The sequence below is a fragment of the Taudactylus pleione genome, unplaced genomic scaffold (genome assembly GCF_031769625.1).
Source record: "Taudactylus pleione unplaced genomic scaffold, aTauple2 ptg000108l, whole genome shotgun sequence".
Lineage (NCBI taxonomy): Eukaryota > Metazoa > Chordata > Amphibia > Anura > Myobatrachidae > Taudactylus > Taudactylus pleione.
The window spans coordinates 819,019-841,226 of record NW_028284510.1 but is presented as its reverse complement, the minus strand read 5'-3'; the positions used below and the strand labels follow the sequence as shown (position 1 = coordinate 841,226).

The 22,208-nt window shown below is 44.8% G+C and overlaps 1 protein-coding gene across 1 annotated transcript in view; it reads left to right on the top strand.

Moving 5' to 3' along the window:
* LOC148525419 (sialic acid-binding Ig-like lectin 16) overlaps positions 1-22,208 on the top strand; it is a 107,691-nt gene that overhangs the window by 5,615 nt on the left and 79,868 nt on the right. The window contains exons 2-5 of the mRNA XM_088470927.1: positions 2,348-2,465; positions 10,289-10,639; positions 17,768-18,031; positions 21,873-21,914. Of these exons, the coding sequence (XP_088327053.1) occupies positions 2,393-2,465; positions 10,289-10,639; positions 17,768-18,031; positions 21,873-21,914 (730 nt within the window). The 5' untranslated portion in view covers positions 2,348-2,392. The remainder of the gene's footprint in view (positions 1-2,347; positions 2,466-10,288; positions 10,640-17,767; positions 18,032-21,872; positions 21,915-22,208) is intronic.

Here is a 22,208-nt window from a genome sequence, read left to right as displayed (position 1 = left end):
CTAACCTTACCCTGGGGGTGCCTAACCCTAACCCTCCCTTCCCCTAGCCTAAACCTATCCTCCCGGGATGGGGTACCTAACCCTAAGTCCCCCCCGGGAGCCCGTAACCTAACCCTCCCCCCCGCGACTGTCCGCGCCCATCTTACCTTCGATCGGTAAGCCGGGTGTCAGGCTCCCGGCATAGGTCTAATGACAGGCGTCAGGATTTCGACACCTGCCATTAGTGCCTTGCCGGGATTAGACAGTCGGGAAGCCGGCGGTCAGGATTACGTCCGTCGGTTTCCTGGTACGGTAGGTGAAACCTGAAAGTGCTGTATTCTCCAAGGCTGGATTGAAGTTGCTGATCAAAATAAGGAAGAACTTCGATACTAGAACAGAGGTTTCCAAACTCCACCATTACAGTCCACATTTAAGGCTATCCATGCTTGAGCACTGATGACAAGTTTTTTTTTAGTATTATTAGTTATTACATTTCATTCATAGAACACCACTATGGCCCCGATTCAGGCCCACTCGCAGCCGCTGGCCGCTCGTTGGGTCTGTGGGCATTTTTTTTTTCTCTGGCCGCTCGCAAAGCTGTGGGAGCTGTGGCACAGCTTGTGCGAGCGGGTTGCAGACCATTGCGATAATCGCGACCATCGGCCTTGCGACGAGACCCTGGGGTAGGGTCTAGCTGCCTAATAGAGCAGGAAGTCCACTACTGACATCAATAGTGATGTCAGTTGGACCGCCCAACAAACGCCAGGCGTTCCTAAGGGAATGCCTGTGTTTGTGCAGCCACCCCCCCTACCCACCCAAAAAAAGGGGTGAGCTGTCAATCAACATCGACAGCCTTCCCGTCTTGTTGCGAGCCCATAGCGACTGAACTTCAGTCACTCAGCGGGGCGTGCACATGCGCACGCCAGACCCGGCGCATGCACAGTGCACAAACATCGAGCCGCTTGCTAGCGCACAGTGCTTGCGAGCAGCTCTGAATGAGCTCCAGAGAGCAAAACAATAAGACAATACAGGGTAACACAGTTCAGTACAAATAACACTACAAATCTCCACACAGCCACTGATGCAATGTGTGCAATTGAAAAGTACAGCGGCAGCGGAAACCTGTATCTGCCAGCATGGGCACAAATGATGGATCTAGTTCATCTGCAAAATCAAAATCAGATGATTGGGGTCCAGGGGTAGAGAGCTGAAGGAGGATGTGTAGCAGGTGTGCAATAGAAGTAGGTGATGAGAACAGGAGGGAGGAGGGCCCTGCTCATGGAGCTTAAGCTGGGTACACACCAGACGATTTTATGAACAATTGGGCCGATTCTGATGCATCAGAATGAGAAATTGTTCATATCGTCCAGTGTGTATGCACTATGTTACTGACGATGCACGCTTTCACATGTGGTCAACAACATCGCCCATCGGACTTGTATGCAGGACCAACGAATGCGGCATGGTCCCCGGCGTCATTCCGTCGCTGCCGGCATCGGCAAGTGTGTATGTGCTTCCTGATACCGGGCTGCCGCTGTCAGGATTTGAACCGCTGGCCCTGCGTCCTGCAGTAATACCTACTACACCCAAACAGAAGACATAAAGGACCTCATTCAGGGGCGGTCGTAAGAAGTGATCGCTCTCTCTGAATGAGGGCGGCCGCTTCTTTTTTGAAGTGCGGCCTCCTGGTCGTTAGTTAAGCTGTGGGTTACCACCCACAGCTTAACGACCGACCAGGTTGATGGTCGCGATGGTGATCACCATCGCGACCATCGGGGCTTACGACCAGACACTAAGGTTGGGTCTGGGCACTCGTAAGCCCCAGGGAGCTTTCTGCTCTGATAGAGCAGGAAGCTCCCCCCTGACATCACTGATGATGTCAGTGCGGCCATCCACAAAACGTTAGGCGTTCGCTAAGGAACTCCTCCGTTTTGGAAACCACCCCCCGGCAACCAAACTTGTGTGATCACACTGAAAACTTGAAATAAAAGAAAAAAAGTGTGTGTGCTAGTACAATGTAACAGCATAATCACCAATAGTGATGTCATTCATTTAAAAAATATGTCACGTACCAATTTAAAAATATCACAGTTGATGTGACACACATGCAGAATTAATCTGAGAGTTAAACCTGTCACCCCACCCATGCAGCATGTATATTTACTATTTGCACCAGTTATTGTTCTAGACTGAAAAGTTTTTGTACACATTTTATATAAATATATTTTTTTCTATAACTCCATTCAATAAATTATATTGGGAAGATTTAGGAAGTGAGTCTAGCATGTTTTTCTATATAAGCAGTGTGTAGAATGTACAAGTATATGAAGATGTGTAGGAGTGTTCTTATTTTTTTTCCATATTTCAGGAGTTCATAGATATACAAGATAAACCCTGTATCCAGCTACGTATCATGGAGGGAATGGGAAAAGGCTGCAGTGTGTGGGTCTGTCATGTGATCACCATCCTCTCCCTGCTCTGGGAAGGTAAGTGTGACATACAGTACTGACATATAAGTGCTAACAGCGAGTGCACCTGCCATATAACTATACTGTATATGGGCTTGATTCAGCAAGGATCGCTATTCTGCTAGAACGCACGCACCGCAGTTGCTAATATTAGCGGTGACATGCAAATGTTTGCAAGCGCATTGCGATCACATCTTACCATAAGGACACCTACTTCTTCTTACTCTCATCCGTATACTTGGGCAACATAGTGAGGTAATCTGTAACATCGATTAACATCGGAGCCATACGCACAGTTAAGGCAGGTCAGACCTCACTCAAGAATTGCAGTGGATAAATTATGCACGCCCCTGCAATGCCGTCCCAATGCCCATGCACGCCTGCGTTCGCCCGACCACCCCCCCATCACCACCCACAAACGGGACTTCCTGTCAATCACTGTGCTCGGGGTCTGCGTAGCCTCTGCAAATGCATTTCCCATCGCAATTGCTAGTTCACGCACGCGCACTGCGATGCATACACAATGCGGGACATTATTGCGTGCAGTACTAACCACCTCCCAGTCACCGCCCAGGAAAGGTCATTTTCCACAACATTTCTGATACCGTCTTTCCCCCACATAACAGCGCCTGTGGTGAGTACACTCTGTGTAATGTATACGCTGTAGGGGCTGTCAGAAATTTTCACGCATGCGCAGTTGCAAAAATTGTCTCAACTATGTGACCATCGGCATCACGTGTGGGTTGTATGTGGCTCTGAATCAGAACCTTAGTATGTCACTATATCTCACATACATTCATGAACATGGTCACCCTGATTATAACCGTTATGGGGCCCCTTCAGCTACTGAACAATCATAAACCTTCAACAACTGAGCGAGTCTAAACTCAACTTCCATCCCCTCACTAAACTCCCTCATCCATCTAATCTCATGTAATCTCATCTACCCCCATCTCCACACCCATAGTACAACTATACACTACATTCCTCTCAGCGTCAGGTAATGAGTGCACATATGTTCCTGGTGGTATGTTATAGAAAATACAATTAGATACAATACAAAAGCCACAGGAGGCATCGTAAGTAAAAAGACGCCCACTGGCGACTTCCCTGGTCCATGGCTGCATCCGACAACGCAGCATAGGATCAGCTACGTGACCATTAAACATCTGAGTTACCCTCAGGTTACTCAGGAGGTCCGGGAAAATCATGCACCTGAAGCCAGTGAAATTGCATCCAAGGATGCACCCGCTGGCTTTGGCACGCACTGACAATGGGTTCGACATGGCCCTGTTTTCACCCCCAAACACCAGCAGTACGTCAATATCTAATTTATATAAATTTCTGACCCATATTTTGTATCTAAAACTGACTAAAATGAGACTGAATATTATTGCATGCAGTGGTGTCATTAGCGGTGTGGTGGGGGTGCGGACCACACCGGATGTCACCCTCCAAGGGGGTGACACCAAAATGCCGGCTCCTCCTCATTGACTGGGAACCGGGCGCTGCGCTGTGATGTTATTGTGCAACGCCCGGCTCCCGATCACTGAGGAGCCAGTATTTGGGGGGAGGATCTTGGGGGCTGCCCAGCATCTCCAGGAGTGGTCTGCATGCCTCTACATAGATGAAACAGGGGGAAACTAGCTTAGTTTAGCCTTTAACATGCTTGCTGCTTTATAAATCTGGGCATACTCACATGTGTTCCTGCAGCGGCACCAGCTCATACTCTATTCCATTTAGCCCAAGGTATAGGAATTTGCTCATCTAGTTGCTGTACCACCGGTAGTTCCATCAGGAGCCAGTTCCTATATCTTATCTGACTCCAGAACCATGGGGCTCTGGTCACTGCATCAGTTAGCAGTTTGCTACAGAACTCCTTAGTACCATTAATTATCCATGGCTCCTACTGAGGGAACCAGCCCAGCTATGGAGACATCCGGCTCCACTATCTACTATCTCAAAGTGGTCCAAGATTGCAGCCAGCAACCTAACGGTGAGCTGCATGAGCCCCTAATACAAGCACCTGTCAACACAATATATAACCCAGAGTAGAGTAGTCCATAAGCGCTGCTAGATAGAGTATTACCAGTCCCAGGAGTTTCTGTGGAAATGTCCTGTATTCTCCAAAAAGGAAATCCAAAACAGAAAAACAGGACATTTTCATCAATTATCCATATACAGAAATCTTCTATGAATCCTACAAGATCATCTGAACTAACCTCATATACACTGCTCAAAAAAATAAAGGGAAGACTAAAATAATACATCCTAGATCTGAATGAATAAAATATTCTTATTAAATACTTTGTTCTTTACATGCTGACAACAAAATCACACAAAAATTAACATTGGAAATCAAATTTATTAACCCATGGAGGTCTGGTTTTGGAGCCACACTCAAAATTAAAGTGGAAAAACACACTACAGGCTGCTCCAACTTTGATGTAATGTCCTTAAAACAAGTCAAACTGAGGCTCAGTAGTGTGTGTGGCCTCCACGAGCCTGTATGACCTCCCTACAACGCCTGGGCATGTTCCTGATGAGGTGGCGGATGGACTCCTGAGGGATCTCCTCCCAGACCTGGACTAAAGCATCTGCCAACTCCTGGACAGTCTGTGGTGCAACGTGGCGTTGGTGGATGGAGCGAGACATGACGTCCCAGATGTACTCAATTGGATTCAGGTCTGGGGAACGGGTGGGCCAGTCCATAGCATCAGTGCCTTCGTCTTGCAGGAACTGCTCACACACTCGAGCCACATGAGGTCTAGCATTGTCTTGCATTAGGAGGAACCCAGGGCCATCCGCACCAGCATATGGTCTCACAAGGGGTCTGAGGATCTCATCTCGGTACCTAATGGCAGTCAGGCTACCTCAAGCGAGCACATTGAGGGCTGTGCGGCACCCCAAAGAAATGCCACCCCACACCATTACTGACCCACTGCCAAACCGGTCATGCTGGAGGATGCTGCAGGCAGCAGAATGTTCTCCTTGAAGTCTCCAGACTCTGTAACATGTGCTCAGTGTGAACCTGCTTTCATCTGTGAAGAGCACAGGGCGCCAGTGGCGAATTTGCCAATCTTGGTGTTCTCTGGCAAATGCCAAACGTCTCCTCCACGGTGTTGGGCTGTAAGCACAACCCCCACCTGTGGACGTCGGGCCCTCATACCACCCTCATGGAGTCTGTTTCTGACTGTTTGCGCAGACACATGCACATTTGTGGCCTGCTGGAGGTCATTTTGCAGGGCTCTGGAAGTGCTCCTCCTGTTCCTCCTTGCACAAAGGCGGAGGTAGCGGTCCTGCTACTGGGTTGTTGCCCTCCTACGGCCTCCTCCACGTCTCCTGATGTACTGGCCTGTCTCTTGGTAGCGCCTCCATGCTCTGGACACTACGCTGACAGACACAGCAAACCTTCTTGCCACAGCTCCCATTGATGTGCCATCCTGGATGAGTTGCACTACATGAGCCACTTGTGTGGGTTGTAGACTCCGTCTCATGCTACCACTAGAGTGAAAGCACCGCCAGCATTCAAAAGTGACCAAAACATCAGCCAAAAAGCATAGGAACTGAGAAGTGGTCTGTGGTCACCACCTGCAGAACCACTCCTTTATTGGGGGTGTCTTGCTAATTGCCTATAATTTCCACCTGTTGTCTATTCCATTTGCACAATAGCATGTGAAATTGATTGTCAATCAATGTTGCTTCCTAAGTGGACAGTTTGATTTCACAGAAGTGTGAATGACTTGGAGTTACATTGTGTTGTTTAAGTGTTCCCTGTATTTTTTTGAGCAGTGTATATGAGATGGGTGCATCAAAAGCTTTCTTTAGGTCTTCACCCCCATATAATGGTATACACAATCAAATGGATAATGTCACTTCCCTCAAGAGAGACACTCACCTAGTACACGTTCCCTATGTTCACAAAAAGGTATCTTTACATCAGACCTCCTTTGGCTATGCGGTATATGATTTTTCTTTAATGTACAGATTCCAATCCACGGTGTGTATCCATATAAGTAGATAATTCAGGACGAGTTGTATATTAAAACATTTATTTTTACATCCAATAAATATAAAAAGTATTTTTCCATATGGACAAAAAAACATTTAAAAATCAACCATATAATATTTCATGCCCCCACATATTATATTGTTTGGTCCACTTCACACCCTAAGAAATCAGGGTACACCTCATCTCGTTTAAAAAAATCTCCATAAACAATGGCTTTTTCTATAGGGGAGAGTTTCCCCATCAGTTGTAAAAAAAATCCAAAAGGGTAGCTTAGAGTGGAAAATCAAACCTGGGGTTCTCCAAATCCTTAGGTCTGATTAACCACACACAGAATTTGCCAGCAGCCTATTTTTTACACCCATAGTGTGATTGGACCAAAACATATCTAATCAGCTATATACAAGGGAACACCAAGTGTCTCTCCACCTTCCCACATTGAAGTGCTGGAATATGAGCTACAGTACAACAAACTACAGTGTATCTTTGAAGAAACCACAGAGACAATTTATCCCCACTAAGATACTCTATTGACTAATATAATGACAAACGTTACCCAGTCTGCAGCTGACTCTAGTGTCAGGATGCGACTTGGGATCGGCCGCTACTCATCTCCGCGCCAGCATTCTTGGGCTTGGGCGTTCAATCGCTGGGAGTGGAGGTGAGTGGTGGCTGTGTATTCTCCCCAGGGTCTGCTAGGGCTTCTGTGCGTGCGTCCTGGGTCCCGGGGTGCTGGGCATGGGCACAGCCATGTTGGTCCATATCACCTGACTATTCTCTCCCAATGGTAGTCCTGCGGTCACTCAGCTGATCCTCTGATCCAATGACCAGCTACCCAGGTGTATTTAGTCTGACTCCAGGAACAGGAAATTGCTGTTCAACTTCGCTGTTCCAGTGACTGTGATACTCACCAGTGTTTCTCCATGTAATCCTCAGTATGTTGCTCCAGCTTTCTTGCTATCCTCCAGTGTTATTTGGATCAGCTCCCATGCTGACTCCCAGCATGTCACTTCTTTTCTCTCACTGAACTCCAGTTCTTCATGCAATAGCTCTTGTGTTGTTTATTATTGTGCTGTTCAGTTCCGCAGCTGCCTCCCTGTGTTATAGGTTTCAGCTTTCATGCTGATTACTAGTTAGCTCTCAGTTGAATTCCAGTGTTATACTTTCCTGTGTTCTTCAGAGCAAATCTGCGACTAGATCCATAGCAATTCTCAGTGCATTCCCGTGTTACACTTTCCTGTGTTCTTCAGAGCAAATCTGCGAATGGATCCACAACAATTCTCAGTGCATTCCTATGTTACACTTTCCTGTTTTATTCAGAGCAAATCTGCAACTAGATGCATAACAATTCTCAGTGCATTCCTGTGTTACACTTTCCTGTATTCTTCAAAGCAAACCTGTGACTGGATCCCTAACAAATTCTCAGTGCATTCCTGTGTTACACTTTCCTGCATTCTTCAGAGCAAGCCTGTGACTGGATCCCTAACAAATTCTCAGTGCATTTCTGTGTTACACTTTCCTGTGTTCTTCAATGCAAGTCTGTGACAGTATCTCTTACAAACCCTCAGTACACCCCTGTATCTACATTCCCAGTGCTCCTCGGAGCAAGGCTGCAGCTGGATCATCTCCTGTAACCATTTCATTTCCTAGTGTTAATGCATTTCTAGGGTTCTCAGTGGTAACTCTCTTAAATATAGTTTCCGGTCTTCCTGCAACTCCCAGGTACCTGTCCAGAGGGCCGCGACCTGTTCACTTGGTGCAGCGAAACCCATATCCCAACTGAAGGGGTCACTGGTGAAGACCACCAAGTGAGTTAGACTCCATGCCTCTGGCCAGGTCTAGCCAAACCTGGGTTTGGCTGCAATAGGGAGACCTAGTCACTTTCACTCATCTAGGGTCTAGTACTGTAGCATTTAGCCTGTTTACAAATATCTTTTTAGTCTGCAGCTAGAGATTGGTACACTCGAAACTCATTTGCACCTATTATTATTTTTATTTGCATCCATTAGATGTTGCTATACTGCTAAGAGTATGTTTTTTAATAAATGTGATACGTTTTTTTTTAACCCTTTAGACAGTAACTGAGATTTTTAATATAAATCTTGGAAGGACTTTTGTGCAGCCAATCTTTCCCAAAATAAAGACACCTTGAGCAGCTGACAGTATCTAATAATTGTAATAGACTAACAGCTAATAATACTGTAACTCCTGCAATACATGCAGGGTGCTTTTACAGATGAATGGTTCAGTTTTCCTGGAAACTGAACACACCCAAACTTAGGGGTTACGAGTGAATCCAAGTCTCGGCTCGGGTCTTCCTTCCCAGTTCAGATCCCAAAATGAGGCAAAACGTTATCTTCTCGGCATCAGATATCTCATATTATGGACCGCATATAAAAGTCCCTCAATTGAGCGCCATTTCACACAGCAGAGCAGAGGGAGAGGGTGTGGGACTGGGCTTATAAATAATGCCATTAGCACAACATCAGGGAGCAATAAGGGTGCCATTGGGACTGGATTAGGAGTCTGTGTAGGACCAGGACTGTAGAAGTAGGTAGTAGTAAGAGTAGGTAGATGGAGTAGGTGCCTGGGAACGGTTACTGCAGGCATCGTTGTCACCATACCTGTGTTTGTTGTTTGTCACGCACACTGACTACACACTCACACACTGCAGTGCAAACAAACAGGCTACTGTGTGTGCTGCTGCTGCTGATTGTTTTTTTGTTTCTTAAAGTGAACCTGCACCTTTTTTTCTCAAGGAAATCTATCACTGAACTACTGTATAGAAATACTCTGTCTGAGCTGAGGCAGCTGCACCCTTTGTTTTGAGTCTTTTTTCCTGTGGGGCAGATGTATGAAGCTCTGGGAAGTGATAAAGTGCAGAGTGATAAACGACCAACCACTCAGCTCCCAGCTGTCATGTTACAGGCTGTGTTTGAAAAATGACAGTTGGGAGCTGATTGGTTGGTTGTTTATCACTCCCCTTCATATGTCTGCCCCAGTCTTCTTTGGCTCTGTATGGAGGGGTACTCTGCTTCCTCCTGTATTGACCAGGTCTCTCTCTTACATTACGTCACCACCACCCCAGAGCAGGTCTGTCTCCCCTATCAGTTACCACAGACTCCCTCTATATGACCTGTCACACCTCATGTGCATGTGCTGCTGCTTCCAAAAGTTTCCCAGTCATGTGACCTGCTGACTGCTAGATCACTAGGACATGACACTGCACATGTGCCCATCTCTCTGCACTACCCAGACCAACCTGGGGTGCACAGTCTCAGACATGGCTCCCGTGCCTTCAATAACAACAGCTGCATTGGGACAAAGCTTAATCGATACCTCGCAACTGTAGGGTATAACACGCACACACATCAGGGTTGATGACTTTCTGGCTGCCTCTTCCGGGAGGGGGCAGCCAGAACGGCATTGCAGGTGGCCGTGGCCGATACTGAGGGGCGGAGCCGGGGGTGTGGCCACGTGAGCACATCATCTTGGCCCCACCCCCACTACACAATGCTGAGATTACCAGCAGTGTGAAGCAGGGGAAGGGGCCAAGTTAACGAAATTCAGCGTGAATCGTGTAACCACCCCCCCTCCCCCCCGCCTATTTTTCCGGGTGGCCGGGAGCGGCAGTTGATTTTCGGGAGGCTCCCGGCTAAATCAGGAGTGTAGGCAAGTGTGACACACATAGATAATCTTCCCTGAAATTTCTACTATGCTTCCTCTATGCAGCTTTATCCACTTATATAAATGTCTCTTATTGAGTATATTATGTTGTACTGCAATGTATCATGTCAGTTTGTGAGTAATCACTTAGTACATCTCTCCATAGATACCACATGTCAGGAGCTGCCTGGTTATACAATCCAGCTGAATGGTGACGTCACTGTACAGGAGGGTCTGTGTGTCACCATCCCTTGTACTTTTACTGCTGACTATAGGAGGACATTCACACATTCCACAGGATACTGGAAGATAAGTGATAAGGAGATTGTAGCCTCTAATAACAAAGCTGCTAAGGTGGTAAAACCAAACTTCCGTCTGACAGGAAATCCAGACACAGGAGACTGCTCACTGACAATAACTGCTGCCAGGAGGGAAGATACTGGGACGTATTATTTCAGGTTTGAAGAATCAATCAAATATAACTATATAACAACCAAAACATCTGTGACAGTAACAGGTAAGCTTTGCTTTTGTTCACCCTTTGATAATGAATATGAATTCATTTAATATTGAGATTAACCAAATGTTTATGCAGCGTGTAGTAATTCTACCCCAATAAGTAACCTGAGAATATGCCGCAAACTATCACACCCACCTCAGGAGCCGATCTCCTCCTGTCCTCCCCTTATGCCTAGTCAGTATCATCAGGATGTACAGGATGTAATACTATGGGGTCCTGTGGGGGAAGAAAGGTGGGAAGTTATTATGCACCAAAAAACATCTTATAGTGAATATTGACCTATATCTCACATGCTATAATTTTTTTGTAATACTACATTTTACTTTGGTTACAGGAATACAGTCATACCCTAAGTTTACATTCCCTGATTTCATAAATTTCTGCAATATACACTTCCTTTCTTTTCTAATGCATCTTAATCAGTGGAAAATTTGACCTAGGGGCTGCAGGGCTGTAGACCACCCAGTAAGATTCACCACCCAGTAAGTCCCCAGTCCATGCACTAGCAGGCGTCACATTGCAAGTTCTTTCTGCTAGTCCGACACTGGATTGTCACTCTCCAGAAGGAGTTTTTTTCTCCCTGAGACTGCCAGTCCTGACTAAAGCTAGATTAAGGTTTTGGGGGGCCTGGGATGCTTTTAGATGATCCATCAATTCAATCTTATCCAGAAATAATGATATACAATACATATTTAATCAAAGTTTGTTTTTTTTAACAGAATTTTGAAAAGTAACAATACAAACTTTGTAGACTATATAACAGTTGCAAAGCAAAAGCAAGTATAAATAAAAAGTGCAAATAAATAAACAAGCATATATCAAAAGACTGTGCAACATGTTAACAAATATAAATTGAATAGAACTTTAACACAAATGTAACAACCATAGGAAAATACTAGAGATGAGTGGGTTCAGTTTCCAGGAAATTGGACCCACCCAAATTTACCTGATCTGAGATGCCCCGGCTCGGATTTCTCCACCATTTTTGTAATCCAAAACAAGGCGAATCATCATCTTCCTGTTGTCAGATCTCACTTGTTTTCGATCCAATATAAGTCCCTCCGACTGTGATTTAGGCGTCATTTATCACAGGACCGCCTGAGGGAAAGATCAGGAGATACAGCGGAGCTGCAGAGTTCAACCTTAACTTCTTCAAGTTCAGCAACACTGTTTGTCTTTGATGGGCAGTGGCACCCACATCCCCCTTACAGTAATACTGTCCTAGCTAGTTATTTTGGATAGGCAGTCAGCAAAACATTGTTTTTTTTATAGCGCAGAACATTATTCTATTATATAACTAATTACGTGTTGTGTGTAGTTTAAAAAAAATACTGTTTGTTTAAAAAACTTCAGGTTATGATACTGTGTTCTTTAAGTCTAACACTAACGGTCAGTAGGTCAGGGGCTACCACCTTAATGTCTGCAGAGTGCGCCGCAGTCAGTGGGCACTTTTGTTTTTTATTTTTTTAAATTGTGTTTGTTCAAAAATCTTCAGCCCATGATACTATATTTTAAGTCTAACACTAACGGTCAGTAGGTCAAGACCCACTGCCTTAATATTACAGTATGTGCACAGTGTGTCACAGTTGGAGGGTAGTTTGTTATTGTTTTTAAAAAAACAGCATTTGTTAAAAAAATTCAGTCTGTAATTCTTTAGTTTAAGTCAACACAAATGGTCAATAGCACCTGTGCAGTGAATTGCAGTTGGTTGGTAGTAAATTTTCTTTAAAAAAAAATAATGATTGATCACAAAACTTCAGGCATCAATATGGATCACAATGATCAATCAATAGAACAGCAGGAGCAGCAACCAAGCACTCGCAATGCAGCTGCTGCCACCAGTCCTGACGATACCACTTCAATGTCATCTACTAAAGCCGATGCTCAAGGGCATAGTGGCTTACAGTCAGGGTATCTAATATCAAAACCATATTTTACATTTCTAAAGAAGAAAACACCTCTAATAAAGGGAAAGTTTAGGGAAAGGGTATAACACACACACATCAAAGGGTCTAACACACACACAACTTTCTGGCAGAGATTACCAGCATTGTGAAGCAGGGGCAAAATTACGAGATTCAATGTGAATTGCATCACCGCCCCCCCAGGCTTTCCTACCCTCCCGATTTGGCTGGGAGCCTCCCAAATATTCGGTGCCGCTCCCGGCCCCCCCGGAAAAGCAAGCAAATCTCCCGGCATCCACCTACCCTCCTGACCTCCCTCCAGAATAAACTAGAAATCCCCGTAGGGGGGGGGCAGTGACTCGATTCATGCCGAATCATGTCATCAAAAATAACAACGTTTCAAAGAGGGGGCGGGGCCAAGATGATGCAATTGCATCGCCCCACCCCGGTTCCGCCACCAATGTGACATAACTGTCTAGGCATGCCCCCCACTGTTAGCTGACAATCAGCTCCCTCCTGCAGTGGCAAGGGTAGGCTTGTCCTTTATTTTTAAATGGTGGTTCTGTAACTGCTGTCAGTCAGGCATCTTCTGCCTCACAGGATGATGCAAGACCGTCTCACTGTGAGTCAAGAAGAGTTATCTAAAATATGAAAACTGAAATAGTGCTTAAAAAACAACTAAGTGTGAGCCTAACCTCTCTGGTACTGTACTCATAGAGAAGCCTCCTTCCACTATTTCTGCACCCTCTGCCAATGTGGGGATGAGCATCACAAGTAAAGAAGCTGACCTACACATTGAGGATGCTACTGTGGAAGTGCAACAGGGATATGTGTGTAGCTTATGCCAGTGCTAATGAGGATGTTGTTTGTGTAAGTCATGCACCAGCAGAAGCAGTTCTTGCCCATGATAAGAATAAATCCATCGTCATGCCTGAGCATAAAACCCCAAAATCCACCTCTTATATGTGAAATTACTTTTACCCAAATCCTGATAATAATTATATTGCCATCTGTAGAATTTGTAAAGCCAAAGTAAGTAGAAGTAGGGACCCTAACCATCTAATGGTTTCCAGGATTCCTCAGAAGAATGCTTGAGCACTAGGCCTGCTGCCTATGCTGCTGAAGGTGGATCTTCATCCCAGAAGGGGACCAAGAATACCAGTAGAAGTTTTATAAAACAATTGACTGTTAAACTATACTTTTCAAGATTTCAAGAGGAAGCAAGTATGATATCTGCCACCCAGTTGCACAGCAGATCACTGAAGCCATGACGGCTATGTTAGTATTAAATCTTCATCCAATATCCATCAATCATTTTTTAGACAAGCTAATTGAGATCCTGTGTCCCTGCTACCAAATTCCATCTCAATTCCAGTTTACAAGAGCAGCAATTAAACAAAAAACTATGTATGGGCCTACAAAATGACATTGTACCCTCTATCCACTTAATCACAGATATTTGGACAAGTGGTATTGGTGAAACGAAAGGTTACATGACTGTGACAGTCCACTGGGTGGGTGTATAGCCTTCAGCAGCAGGAACAGCAGCAGCATCTAACAAACTATGCAAGCTCATTCACAGGCAGGCTACTTTCTGTGTTACCATCTTCACTAAGAGGCATACTGGTGTCAACATGTTAGAAAAACATGCAGTAGTCATATGGCCTACCCTGCTAGGACTCTGCTCAGGATTTGTCATTTCTGATAATGCAACAAATATTGTGAGAGCTTTACAACTGGGTGAATTTGAACATGTCCCATGTTTTGTGCACAATCAACTTGGTGGTACAGATATTTTTTGAAAATGACAGATGCATGCAGGAGATGAACATTTTCACCATTCAACAACTATATGTAGAAGATTGCAGCACGTACAAGAACAGTTCAATTTGCCATGCAACCAACTGAAACAAGAGGTGGTAACAAGGTGTAATTCAACCCTTTATATGCTTCAGCGAATGGAAGAACAGCAACAAGCCATTCAAACCTACAAAACAAGCCATGACATAAGGAGAAAAGGAGAAATGTACCTTAGTTCAGCACAGTGGAGAAAACATTTTGTGATATGTGAGGTATTGAAACCATTTGAAGTACGAACATTTGAAGTGAGATCTGACACTGCCAGCTTGAGTCAAGTTATTCCCATAATTAGAATACTGGAAAAGCAGCTTAAGAAACTGAAGGAGGATATGAAACTAAGTGATTCTGACAAGTATGTTCATTTGTCAACCATGCTTGATCCTAGGCTTTAGCCATACGCCATATCTTTCTTTCCAACTGGCACAGATCTTTAGAGATGCAAAGGGCTCCTTGTGGGCAAGTTGTCAGATCAAGCAGCACATGACATGATGACATATCCAACTGCTGCTGCCAGGATAAAACTGAGCTTTCCCAAGAGACCCACTCAGGGGCGTCTTAAGAGATGAGGGGGCCCGTGTGCACTCCCCTTGTGAGGCCCCCTCTTCTCTCCCCAGTGGCCGGCAGCCAACTGATGCAGCTGGCCAGCCACCGTAGCATTAGTAGACTCCGGGCACTAGAGTGTGCCCGGAGTCTACTGCACATGTGCAGAACACCAGAAAAAAATGGCCATGGTGGCCATTTTCCGGCATTCTGTGAAAGCGCAGTAGACTCTGAGCACTAGAGTATGCCCAGAGTCTTCTGTACAAGCACAGAGCACCGGAAAAATTGCCGCAGTGGCCATTTTCTGGTGTTCTGAGCAGAGCTGACAACTGATGCGGGACTACAGATAGGTGAGTTTAAAATAATATGGGTGCAGGGTGTGCGGTGCGGGGCCCCCCTGGACCCAGGGGCCCATGTGCCCTGCACACACTGCACCCATTATAGATACACCACTGGACCCACTGGTGATGAGGATGAGTCAACTCAGCACACTAGAATGACATAACATTTTGAAATCTGGACAGGTCAAAAAGAATTGCCCAAAATTAGTGACACCTCTACCATGACTCAATCAGATACAGTAACCACCCATTGAATATGGAGGATTATTTTAATGACAGTGTACAAATAAGCATGTCAGACAGTTCCTTTGACTACTGGGGGGAAAAAGGCAATTTTGGAGACCCTTGTAAAAACTCGCTTTAATGTACTTAAGCTGCCCACCCTCCAGTGTGTACTCGGAAAGAGTTTTCAGCACAGCCAGGAACCTTGTCAGCAATCAGTGTAGGAGGCTACTTCCTCATAATGTGAAAAAGAAGATGTTCATAAAAATTACCTTCAAATGGAAGACCTTTCCTGCCATTTAGGTCAAAGTACAGAGACTACTGTAAGTGGTACGCAGCAACTTTTTATTACCTGTGTTTGAATAACCACGATTTGTCATTTGATGTTTCAATACATTTGATGTTATTTCACTATGGGATGTCCCCTTTATGATTTTATTTGGAGGAGCTGTTGACATGGAGGAGAATTATATGTTAATTGATATCCTGAAGAAACCCATAAAATTAATTCTTCTGATGAGGAATTTTATCAACAGGAGTGACGTTTAATAGAATCTTAATTGGATTGAAAAACTGTGTTAGTTGTAGTATACCCTAGTGAAGGTGCGCTTGATATACATACCTGTTTCTACGAGGAAAAGGAACAAACTTACCGCATCTGTAGGCAGTGCTGCGCATGCGCTGGTTTTACAGATGTAACAGCGCATGCGCAGCACTGTTTCCAGATGCGATAAGGTAGTGTAGAGAGGGAAAAGTATCTATTTCCCCAAAAGCTGTCATCGCAAAAATGACAGCTTTTCGGAATAGATACTTATGGAGAGGTGGAATGATGAATTCCACCTATAATTAGGTAGAACTCCATGCGAGTTCTAAAGCTAATTATTTCCAGAGAAGTTTTAGGTTTAATGAATAGGCCCCAGAGTGAGAATCTTGTTGAGGTTAACAAGATAATAGTAGATCATCTTCATAATTTATGTTCAGTATTCACTACAGAAAGAGAGGGGAAGGGGCCACAGTTAAGTTGCAAGTAAATACATAAAAATGAGGTAGATACAAAGACATTTACAGAGGAGAAGGTCCTAAAAGAACTCTCAAAACTGAAAATGGATAAATAAATGGGGACAGATGGCATACACCAAGGATACTAAAAGAGCTTAAAAACAAATGTGGATGCAAGGAAGAAGAAAGTGACTACCGACCAGTGAGCCTTACATCAGTAATAGGGAAATTGATGAAAACACTCCAAAAAGAAAGAGTTGTAGAACACCTCAAACCAAGCAACTTACAAGGGGTGTAGTAGGTATTACCGCCGGCCGCATGGCCGACGGTTCAAATCCCGACAGCGGAAGCACAGCAGAGGTGAAGATCCTGATCGCTAATTAAGGTAGGTGCTGTTAACCCTACTCCCTACCCTAACCCTCCCTTAGGGGTGCCTAATCCTAACCTCCGCCCCTAGTGCCTAACCCTAACCCCTCTCTAAGTGCCAATACATAACCCCCCTTCCCTGCAGCCTAAATCTAAGTCTACCGGGGGGGGGCCTAACCCTAACCTCCACGCGGGGGTGCCTAACCCTAACCCCCCTTTCCCTAGCCTAAACCTAACCCTCTCAAGGGGGTGCCTAACCCTAAGTCCCCTCTGGAGCCCTAAAACCTAACCCTCGCCCCCCGCCCAGAGCCCGGCAAACCTTCATTCGGTACACCGGTCGTTGGGCTCCCAGCATAGGTCTAATGACAAGTGTCGGGATTTCGACATCCGTCAGTACCTTGCCAGGATTAGACAGTTGGGAAGCCGGCATTAGGCATTTAGACCGTCGGCTACCTGTCTACATCCCCTTACAAGATCCCAAACAGTATGGATCTACAGATGGGAGATAATGTCAAACAAATCTTATTGATTTTTTTGGTGGTGTGACTAAAGTAATAGATCAAGGTGGGCCATATATGTAGCCCATCTAGACTTTTGACACTGTCCCACTTTGCATACTGTTATATAAACTTAAAAGCTTAGACCTTGATTCTAAGATGGTTGAATGGATAAGATCTTGGCTGCAGGATAGAAAACAGAGAGTCATAGTAAATGGAGTGTATTCACAGGAGGGAAAGGTTACCAGTGTGAAAAAATATTATATAGAAATTCCAACCACAATAAAAATACAGTTTGGAGAAGTTCAGGGAATCAAACTTATTTCCAAATGTTTATTTTGATTGACATCAGAGCAAGGTAATAATGTCTGCTATCTGTTTCCAATTTATATTCAGATCTTGTGCAAAAGCCAGAAGTCTCCAATCCCGGGACCCTAGTTTCAGGTCGCCAGGTGACTCTAACTTGCTCTTTTTCTGTGAACTGCACGGGAACTTCCCCAATTTTCCAATGGACAAAGAGCAAGAGAGGAAATTGGGAAAACTCATCAACTGTGACATTTACTCCATATCCGAGAGATCACAACACAACTGTAACCTGTAAGGTGACTTTCCCAGGGGTGACGTCTTCTACAGAGAACACTATAAGCCTGAATGTTCACTGTAAGTATATATATTTACTCATAAGCATAATAGTACTACCTACTAACATTTAATTTGTTCACCACACATTTATACTTGGTGGCCTGTGTCATATATAATAAAATGGCTTATCCCAGTACATCACAGCAATAAGAAATGTTTAGTATTGGTTATTGATGAAAATGATCTTGCTTGGTTGGTGGCTCCGATAAGAGCCTGTTGCAGTGAACACTAAAGGGCATATTTACTAAAGGTAAATTTTTTTGTCTATATCAAAACCGACACCATGTGTGACTGTACAAATCGCATTATAACTAGCTGTCAGTTTTAATTCCATTTGAAAATTGACGTCAATGTCAGTTGGATTTTGCAGGTGTAAATGCAGTCCTGACAGTCCCCCTGTGCGAGCGCCCACAAAAGGGGCATGGCCTCGCATCAAAAGCAATGTGGGCTCGCCTGACAGGGACGTGCCGTGAGTCACGGGGACCTGGCCTCGCCGCACGCCCCCGTCTTTCAGATTCCCTAGCTGAACAGAGTGCTGGGAGTTGGAGCTGCTCGGCTGGGGTTTGACACGGACTGACTCATCTGCCCACCGGCCCTTCTGGCATTTTCCAGAAGTGCCAGATGGGCAGTCCAGCCCTGGGCACCAGGGAGGGAAGGTTAGGGTTAGGGAGAGGGGGAGGGTTAGGATACTGACTGACAAGTGTCGACATCCTAATTCTGTTGGGAAGCCGACGTCTGGATTCTGATCACCGTGATCCTGAGCGCCGACATCCAAAACCCAATCTGGCGTGCGCAAGTGTTTGTCATTTAGACTGTGCAGGTAAAGGCTGGTGGCTTCCCAGCGGCTCCTGGAGCACTGGGAAAACCCCCAGCATGACAAGGACAGGGACGTGACACTCAGCCACACCCCCAAAATGTAACACATTTGGGTGCATGGTCTCACCGGCATGAGGCCATGACCCCTTTCACGTGCTCCAAATGTGCACTGGGTAAAGACTACCCTCCTTCCCTCTCAGAGTCCCTGCACACTCAGCCAATAAACAAGCTCTTTTCCACATACTGTACCAACTAAACAAATGTATAAAGAGGTTTGGGGTTTTTTTTTACATCACATGCGAAGTCTTGCAAACCGCATTTTCTTATGTTATATGCTAAAATCTCTATAGTCTCCCTCATGGGAACTTACTCTAATACTCTAATAAAGCAAAAAGTATTCTAATGCATAATGCAGCAAAAATACTGCGGGAATTTGAGAAACATTATAATAAAAAAAAATACTGTATAAATCCAACATTGACTCAAAATCTAACCTGACATTAAATTCTGGTGGTGTTGAGCATTATGGTACCTTATAAATCAAATCGACAATATATTCTGTGGTTTGTGTTCCAAACTACAGGGCAGATTTATCAAAGCTTGGAGAGAGATAAAGTCCCAACGAATCAGCTCCAGTTAATTAAGAAACTGTGGGGCCTATTCATTAAGCGTAAAAATTCAATGGAGATAATTAGCTTTAGAACTCTCATGGAGTTCTAGCTAATTATAGGTGGAATTCATCATTCCACCTCTCCATAAGTATCTATTCCGAAAAGCTGTCATTTTTGCGATGACAGCTTTTCGGGAAATAGATACTTTTCCCTGCCTACACTACCTTATCGCATCTGGAAACAGTGCTGCGCATGCGCTGTTACATCTGTAAAACCAGCGCATGCGCAGCACTGCCTACAGATGCGGTAAGTTTGTGTACCCCCCCCGACCCCCCCCCCACCCCCCTCCCCCCTCCGCTCACCTCCCCCCCCGCCTTACCTGTCCGCGCAGCAGCTTCCGGCTCCGTCCTGCTGGTCTGTCATGTGGTTTCCCAGCAGACCACCTGACAGATTAGAGAAAAAAAAAAAAAAATTTATCTTTTTCTAAACTTTGTTGTGCTCTGCTGGGGAGCACACATGTCCGACCAGCCTCCGGAGCCTGAGGACGGAGCAGAGCGCCGGAGGGACTCGTCGGGGGACCTGCACACGTGGATACAGGTAAGTTTCACCTGCTATTCGCCACCTCACAGTGGCGAATAGTTACTGCATCAAATTCCGAAAATTCATAATTTTCGGAATTTGATGAATACCACAATTTCAACATCCCCATACTAATGTACTAATGTATGGGGAGTGTGGAAATTAACGCAGGGGGACTTAGCAAGGAGATATCTGTGATTCAATGGAGATAATTAGCTTTAGAACTCTCATGGAGTTCTACCTAATTATAGGTGGAATTCATCATTCCACCTCTCCATAAGTATCTATTCCGAAAAGCTGTAATTTTTGCGATGACAGCTTTTCGGGAAATAGATACTTTTCCCTGCCTACACTACCTTATCGCATCTGGAAACAGTGCTGCGCATGCGCTGTTACATCTGTAAAACCAGCGCATGCGCAGCATTGCCTACAGATGCGTTAAGTTTTGGACCCCCCCGACCCCCCTCCGCTCACCTTCCCCCCCCCCCGACTTACCTGTCCGCGCAGCAGCCTTCGGCTCCGTCCTGATGGTCTGTCATGTGGTTTCCCAGCAGACCACATGACAGATTAGAAAAAAAAAATTTTTTTTTTTCTTTTTCTAAACTTTCTTGTGCTCTGCTGGGAAACCACATGACAGACCAGCAGGACGGAGCCTGAGGACGGAGCAGAGCGCCGGAGGGACTCATCGGGGGACCTGCACATGCGGATACAGGTAAGTGGATTCTGCTATTCGTCACCTCACAGTGGCGAATAGTAACTGCATCAAATTCCGAAAATTTATAATTTTCGGAATTTGATGAATACCACAATTTCCACATCCCCATATTACTAATGTATGGGGAGTTGGGAAATTAACGCAGGGGAACTTAGCAAGAAGATATCTGTGATATCTCCTGTGTTAAGTCTGTTCATGAATACCAAAATAACGTTATTTAAGGAAAATGTCCTTAAAAACGTTATTTTAGTTTTGATGAATAGGCCCCTGTGTTTGAAAAATAACAGTTAGGGGCTGATTGGTTGGTACTTTATCTCTCTCCATTTTATCTCTCTCCAAGGCTTAGGGCATCTAACCTGGTGTCTGGCAGTTTAAGAATCATATATTAACCTGTTACATACTGTAGATCATCCCGGCCATAATAATTTTTTGTAAAGTTCACAATTTTGCCCCCGATTCACTAGGGATCGCTATTGCGATTGCGAACATAGGCGACCGATTGTTGCATACTGTGCGTGCGTTGGCTTCGCAGTATGCATGCACATCCACAGAACTGCGATCACGCATCACACAAAGCTATCGCAGAGTGAGTGACAGGAGGTCAGCGTTTTGGGGTAGTGATGGGGATGTGGTTGGAGAAACGCAGGCGTGCCTGTCTGGTTAAACGCCGTTGAATGGGCGTGCATAAATTATCCGCTGTGACGGCATACGCAGGTTCAGTGCTTACTGCTTGCGACAAGGTTAACAATTCTGAGTAAGGTCAGACCTGTTGCAATTGTGCTTGAGGGGCCGATGTTACTCGATGTTCCCGATGTATACGCAGGACTACAAGGTATTACGGATGTGAGATAGCGGTAGTGTGCGTCTCTATGCTGGCTGTGCGATGGCATTGTGATTGCATTCATTAGCATATTTTTGCAACAGATTTGCGTACGTAATCACAGCCGCTATCACAATAGCGATCTGTAGAGAATCAGGCCCTTTGATCTTCTGTTTCTTATCAGCTTGGATTGATGTAGAGGGGCTTGTTGTTCATTATTCTGTGTAGCATCTATTTTCTTTAATGTAAATAAAGTATTAACAGAAAAAGATGGGTATACAGTGATGTAAAAGTTCCACCAAAGCTGTCTCATTACAGATCCACCAAGAAAACCAGATATCAAATTTTACGAATATAAAGGTATGGCGATATGTCTGTTTAAATACTGTTATACTAAGTGTCTTGTTACTTCAATATTAAATTATAGCAGTTATAGACAATCAATAGTATGAAAAGAGTTGAATGAAATATACTCATCATTATAGCATCTACAGTACAAATATGATGCTTGGTGAACCCATGAGATTTAACAGCTTCCCAACCAACAAACAACTTATAATGGAAGATCAGACTTCAGAGAAGAAAATGGAAGAGCCAAGTCATCTTTTCCCAGTATCTCTGTAATAATACAATTATTTACATTGTACAGTATAG